Source organism: Gavialis gangeticus, unplaced genomic scaffold, assembly GCF_001723915.1.
Source record: "Gavialis gangeticus isolate Ggan-Ray unplaced genomic scaffold, GavGan_comp1, whole genome shotgun sequence".
NCBI lineage: Eukaryota > Metazoa > Chordata > Crocodylia > Gavialidae > Gavialis > Gavialis gangeticus.
The window spans coordinates 43,072,858-43,080,116 of NW_017728998.1; the positions used below are offsets into that span (position 1 = coordinate 43,072,858).

General features: G+C 41.0%; 1 protein-coding gene across 2 annotated transcripts in view; it reads left to right on the forward strand.

Moving 5' to 3' along the window:
* Positions 1-3,049, forward strand: part of NUP93 (nucleoporin 93) — a 185,258-nt gene extending 182,209 nt beyond the window's left edge. For both annotated transcript variants that reach the window (XM_019505794.1, XM_019505795.1), the window contains exon 22: positions 2,814-3,049. In XM_019505794.1, coding sequence (XP_019361339.1) covers positions 2,814-2,924 — 111 coding nt within the window. In that variant the 3' untranslated portion in view covers positions 2,925-3,049. The remainder of the gene's footprint in view (positions 1-2,813) is intronic.
* Positions 3,050-7,259: the final 4,210 nt, after the last annotated feature.

A 7,259-nucleotide genomic window follows, 5' to 3' on the forward strand; every position in this document is an offset into this window, starting at 1 on the left:
CCCCACGCCTCCCTCAGGGGTGTGCTCAGCGGCAGGGAGCCACCCCTTCCCCCGCCCCCATGCCTCTGGACAAGTCAGTCGCCTGTGGCTCTGTTGCATGACCTGCCCCAACCCCACTACCTCATTCACCCCAGCCCCTGCCCCACTGCCTCCCTCACCATGGGGGTCTCAATCTGCCCCCCCTCCCCTTTCCTCTCCCCCCACCCCTTCCCCTCTGCTGGGTGCTGCTTTACATGTGCTGGAAGAAAAAATCCAAAAATTTGAGAGTTCTGTCTTGAGATCACAAGTGAGACTTAATTTTACCTAGAAATCGCGACTCTCGTGATAACTTTGCAAGAGTTGGCATTGCTGCATTAGTATTCTGTAGCCATTACCATCAAGCTGCAGAGGATGCAGTGTGATTACAGTTACTGTGCCATTGTAATCACTTGCATGATACAAGATTGGTAGTTTGGTTAGAGCCTCATACGAGTGAGTACATTTCCTAAATTATATTGCCTGGGGGATATAACTGCATAAGAACATGGGACTGGAAGGGACAAGCTATGTAGTCCCTTGCAAGTGCAGGCAACTGTAGTAATAGATGTTAAATCCAGAACAATTCTCAAGAAGCTGTACCTCTTCCACCCTCTCCCTCACCCCATCACAGACCACAAACCAAAATGGATTCCCTCATCTTCCTGAGCAGTTTACGCCATCAAACACAACAGTATGCAAAAATGCAGCTGGAGGCTGCCAGGTTGTCACCAAAGCTTTGGGCCCAGAATCTGACTACTGGCGTAACCCTCAGCATGTAAGCCAAACCCACCAGGCAGTCACTTATGAGGCTCCTTGGTACACTAGGAGTACCACAAAATTTCTTATCTCAAGCTGTGGCTGAGATAGCTGAAATCCTCAGAGAAAGTCTTCAGGAACTTGGCTATCCAGGGAGTCTGGCAAACTGAGTGTGGGCTGGGTAGCCATGCTGAGACAGTGGGTATCTGTAGATCTAGCACTCGCTTTCAACAGAGTTCCTCTGGAGCCTTTTTACTTCTTCATGTGTAGGGGACAAATGCTGTCTCTCTTTAGAAGAATGAAAAGGAAATGATACAAGGAGTACTTTTGACAGATTTCAGTGGTGTCCTCATGCAGCAAAGAATAGAGGCATAATATAGAAGAACATAGTACAGTCCTCTTTATTTGCTTCTCTGATGTGCTTTGTTGACATCAGAACTGTTAGGTTGCTTATCTTGGAGAGTATTCCACTGATAATCAGAGGGGGTTGAGTAGAAACCATAGGCATGTGCAGAGACATAGCAGTGTAGCTTCACACCCAGGGAAGCTCCAGCTGTGCCAGTTGCAGAGAGGGGATCAGCTGTGGTGGCAGTAGTGGCTGCTTTTGAGTCCCCCCAGCAAAAGCTGCTGCCCCAATCACCTGCCCTTGGTTGTGCAGCAGTGAGAATGTATTACAAAAATATCAGCATCACTGCATGTATGCAGCAGCCACTTTTTCTTTTGTCCTACTTCCATTAAAAACTCATTATAATCTCTGAATTTGCTAATCCCTCTTAAAAGGCAAGTCATTTTTTACGGTGCATTTTATTTTTTAAAAACCCAGATTTTTAGTCACAGCAATTTTTGTGTGTTTTATAATGAATTCACAGAAGTTGTGCTTTGAGCCCTTTTGTGCACAAATTGGCTTTGTAGATTAGGAAATAAAACCCTCTGCAGTCTGGCCTGGTCCCCTTGCCAAGATTTAGTGAGCTACAGATTACTGCAAGGCAAATTACAATCTAAGAAGGTACAGTGTTAATAGCAGTTGCAGCATCACTGCCAGGCAATGCACCTCCACCCCCCTGCCCCGGTTATTGGTTGTGACACTCTTTGGGACAGCTGAAGGGCAAAAATGGGAACTGGAAAGGAATAAGAGCTATTTTTATTTGCAGTCTTATTTCAGTGAAAGTTGCATTGTGTTTTGGTTTATTTCTTCTTGGATGTTCATTAAGTAATTACAGACACGAGAACACCTACACCTCCAGGTGTATTTTTTAAGATGTGAAACTTGCAGTGGCTTGTGTTACAGTATGTGATGGTAACTTTTAACACCTTCATAGGTCTGATGTGCTCACTTTCATTGTTTAAAGTAGAGAGGTGATTAGCCGTGTTAGGTGGAAGTCAGGGAGAAGGCACAGAACAGGGTCGCACCTTGTAGACTAAATGGTTCAGAGAGGCATGAGCTTTCATAAGCAGCAACCTACTTCATCAGCTGCTATGGGGTTCTTAGCATCTAACAAAATAAGCTGTTGCCTACAAAAGCACATGCTTCTCTGAAACAGTCTCCAGGGGCATCTTTACACATGTCTGGGGTGGTGGGAGGGGAAGTTTAATTAGAGTGGCTGTAATTTATTTGCATTTTTAGGCTTATTTTGGACTTGATTCAGACACTCTATAGAATGATGCACATATCACATGATTGTGATCATCTCAAGACAGTTCTTAAAGTAGAATAATACTCTCTCTGTATTTCTGAAAGGGATTTTTCTAGGGAAGTTTTACATCAGTAGGGCTTTTAAAAAAAAAAAAGAATGGTCAACTTAACATGCTTTTGATGATTGCAAATGAAAATAATTGGATTTCCTTGCTCAGTATGGGGAAGCATTATTGCCTGACAAGGAACAGTATGAAACTGAGATTATATTTGCGTTGGAATTGGCCATATTTAATAAACAAATCTGTATATGTAAAAACCACTGCTCACTGTTGAATGGAAATTAAGAGAATCCAATTGAAAGTAACAGCACTCTATTCATTTATTTATTTTTAATATCTCGTAGCAACTCCGATCCCAAGCTCGCGCCTTGATAACGTTTGCTGGAATGATCCCCTACAGAACATCAGGAGACACAAATGCAAGACTGGTGCAGATGGAGGTCCTTATGAATTAGCAGAGGCACTCTCACTTAGAGCTGTAACATTCGCATGCTGATATTAGTACAAAAGGAGGGTGGGCCCAGTATCATTTTGTATTCTGTATTTTTGTTGATAAAAATAAATTCCTTTGATTTATATTTGTTTTGACATCTTTTTACTTTCACTGATTTGTGGAGTTTTTTTTCTTTATTCATTTTCTTTAAATTGCTTCATAGAAAAACATCCTTAATTTAGTTAATGCAGAGGTGTGCTAGCTTGTACTTCTAAGCGGGTAAATACAACACTATATAACAGAGTCTGAAAGTGATACAGAAAATACTTTAATGGCAATACCGTTTCACTGAATGTTAGCGTTAATAACCAGACATCCTGGGAATCCTCAACTGCTTGTGTTTTTAAGGAAAGAAAGAAAAATTTTAATTGAAAATAAGTTGCATAACATAACAGAAGAGACACTGTATTTGGCTTACTTTACATGGTTCTCTTGCACATAACTTGGTGTCTGTATCTATATCTAATCTGATGCAGCTAAGCTACATCAAGCATGAATTGACATTTCAGAGGAGGCTTAAACATACTGGATGAGATTCTGTTGTTGCACTGTTGTAAATCCACTAAGCCTTTTGCAGGAATCAGTGAGATTTTTCAGGAAGAAGATGGAAACTGTTGTAATTTACAGAGATGGATGACATTTTATTAGTAGATTTAAACAGAAGAGCTTTATTACTGAATTTTTGTTTTCTAGCCAGTCAAGATTTAAGGTTGCCAGCCCTAATCTTTGGCACCCACATTTGGATATTTTGGCTGCAGTGGGTTTGCTTGAAGGCCAAGGGATTGCATTATGTGAAACTTCCTGTATTCAGTATATATCATTGCCTGTCCATGTTAAACATGAAGTAGAAATAATACCAGCCTTTAATCTTTTTGATGCTGGTGCCCCACTGTTTTGTCATGCTACTCTCTTATAACTACCATGCATCTCTGGAGTATCAAGACTATATATGAAACACACAAACAGAACAGTTTTGTTTCAGAGAGACTATCCAGTAGCCAAGTGGTTGACACACAGACCATTAACAGCTTTTACATCTCAGTGTTCTTGGAGGAGCAGAATTGGTTACCATATTGCATTACATTTTCTGAGACATAACCTGGTTATGTAAGGGTTACGTAACCACATGAGTAACTGTTCTTTTGAATGACATATGAACTATTTGATTTTTCTAGTGACCTTTTATCACCCCTAAATTGTACACTATTTTGTCAGTCTTTGATGAGAAACCAAGAGACAGCATGCAAAGGGTGATTTGAACCCAGGGAATTCTGTAGTGGGGCGCAAACCAGTTGGAAGGATGACTATTATAATTATTAATCATGTAGATAGCACTAGAAACATATTTGACACTTTACGAAGCAGAGGGTAGGATACGTTCTCTGCTCTGAAGGTGTAAGAGAGGACAAGGGAAGGCACTAGATGACAGCACAGGTAAGGAAGGATGTGGGGAGATACCTACGCATGATTAGATATCATGACTGGAGTAATCTGATGTGCCAGCACGTACCCTGCAGCACGATTTAATGATAAAAAGAGTCATCACTAACTTAATGTGAAAATCTCCATGTCTCTGATATCTCTGGCTTGATTGATAGGCATGTATATTTACTGGTATGGCTTGCTTTGCCAATTAGTCTCATCAGCTAGAGAGCATAGCACTGGAAACTAATCCAAAGAATGTGGCATCTTTTTGAAAGACTGCAGTTTAATAATTGTTTAATTATTTCAGTTATGCTTTTTCAGGTGGAGTCTAGTCCCCTCTCTATAATTTTATCATTCACCACTTGTCTGTATGTTGGCAAGTGCACTAGAAGAATGCCTAGTTTTCTTTTCTTTCAACCTCATATCTCATACAGGATTCAAGTAACCGTGCCCTTTGTGAGGCAGGATATGGCAGCAGCAGGATTGGAGCTTCTTTACTCTAGAGACCTCATCTGAAGAGATCAAGAATTCCCCTTCCACCATTAACCTGTCCTGGAGGAATTCTGTCCCCCTGGCTAATTGCCTTGTGCATCCTTCATGGTAGAGCAGGAGGCTTGTTCTTATGCTTGGTTGTTCTGAGCTGTTGTCGTTTTCAGTTTTTTTTATCTTTCTAGTTTGTGCATTTGTAGAATCATAGAAAGTTAGGGCTGGAAGGGACCTCAGGAAGTCATCTAGTCCAACCCCCTGCTCAAAGCAGGGCTGTCCCCAACTAGATCATCCCATCCAAAGCTTTTTGTAGCCAGGTTTTGAAAACCTCCAAGGATGGACTTCTACCACCTCTCTGGGTAACCTGTTCGTGTTTTACTACCCCCCTATTGAGAAAATTCTTCCTAATATCTAACTTAAACTTCCCTTGCTGCAACTTGGGTGCATTGCTCCTTGTTCTGTCATCTGGCATTGCCATCCCCCGAATCTGGTTAGCTATTAAGCTTGCATTATTTTACTAGTGGACTTGTGTTTTTAAAATATGTAAATTGAAGGATCTAGGATCCATTAAGCAACTTATTATTTGTATCTGCCTGTCTTGCCCATCACAGAGGCTTCTGAGTACCTCTCAGTTTCAAATCAGCAGGTACCGAAACAACTGATACATTTAAAACGTGTTAATTTCAAGTTGCTTCATTCATGATTTAATGGCTGTAACTCCTGCCTTCTCCTATCCTGTATTGTTATCAAAGGCTGAATATGAAATAGGGTTGTCTACCACTATGCTCTAGTGGTCCATCTCTGGTAGATGGACCGGAGAAGTGAATTCTATGGATGAAGCACTTTGGCTAAAAAAGTCATAGTGTAGGCCTTGGAACCTGTGAGCACTTGAGTCCCAGTCGATTCTAGGGAGCTATCCACCATGACAGATAAGTTACTCCATACACCAATGACATATTTCAACGCTAGCTCTTCTATTCTCCAGGGTCTGAAGTTTTCAGTGCACCTGCAGTTTTGGTCCTTCTCCCTTGGAGACCTTGGCTTTGTAGTCCAGCTTGAATCTCAGTTTATTGGGTTTGGCTTACCCCAGGAGAACTCTGCCCTTGCAAAAAGCTGGCAGATAATCAGGGCTGTGTATGCAGGATACTTTTTCCTGTGTCCTTGCAGTAAGGGCATGGAAATCATTTTTTGAAAGACTTCATGCACACAATGGTTGACAATTTTTAGTCTCCACTGCCTTCACTATCATGGTCACTATGATCCTTTAAAAGGAGGGGATGGGAGTGGGAAACGTTTTTCATCTGTTCCCAGTCTGAGTAAGACTAATTGCTGTCCACAAACAGAGCCTGTTTATTTACCAAGATCTGTTATCTTGATCTTCATGTCTTCTGCTCAGCCTAACATCTTTAAGGCAATCTTTTCCAAGGTAAGGCAATACAGCTGGTGAGGTCTAGTCACTGCTGATTGAAGCTTGAAATGTTCCTGGGTGTGGATTAGAGTCATACATGTTGCATGACAATTTTTCTAATGTCTGCCATTCTATAGATGTCCAGTAGGCAGCAAACCTAGATGGCCACAGGGGTGGTGTGATGACTTAATAACCTTTTTCATCTCTTTCTTTTATGTTTCTAACTCATGATTTGCAAAGGAGCAGTTTCAGTCCTCCCTGGACAGGAACCCACCATTGTGCCATATGTAATTATGATGACCTGCCTACTCACCATTCTGGTAAACTTCATGCCTGTGACACTGGGGGCAACTGCAACAAAAGGCCTGGCCCGACAAATTGAGATGAAATGGTCTTAAATGTCAGTACTTTAACACAATGACTTAGCTGGGATGGTGGCCAGGCTAAGTTAAACGCTCATCACATTATCTCTAAGAGTAGGTTCTGGAGCATTGAGGTAGCATGGTAAGACATAAGCCAGGAGAATAATGCTACTAATTTTCTAGGAAACCCTATTATGTGAAGGTCCTTAGTCTAAACTAGAAAAAAAAAAAGACTTGCTAAACTATTTGAAATTCTTGATGTTGCCAACCATATTCCCATAAAGAAGGTTATACTCTGAAATAGAGCTGTTAAATTGTGATTGAAGATTTATGGGTTTTTTCTCTTAGTGAACCAAATTATCTGCTACTAAAACTCTTAGTGAAATTCCACTGAAGTCAATGGGACTATGCGTCTTAATATCTGAAAAAGCATTTGTCCTAATGAATTCATAATATATTCACTTTGCATAAAAATTAAAAAAAAGATTTGCGGTATTTTTACCTGCAAACTAAAGGTGGGACATAAAAATGCAATTATGCTGTCTCTGGCTCCCAGGTACATGCCCTATAATAAAGAAGTTCCAGGCAAATTTAAGATAACAGTTTCATTGACCTC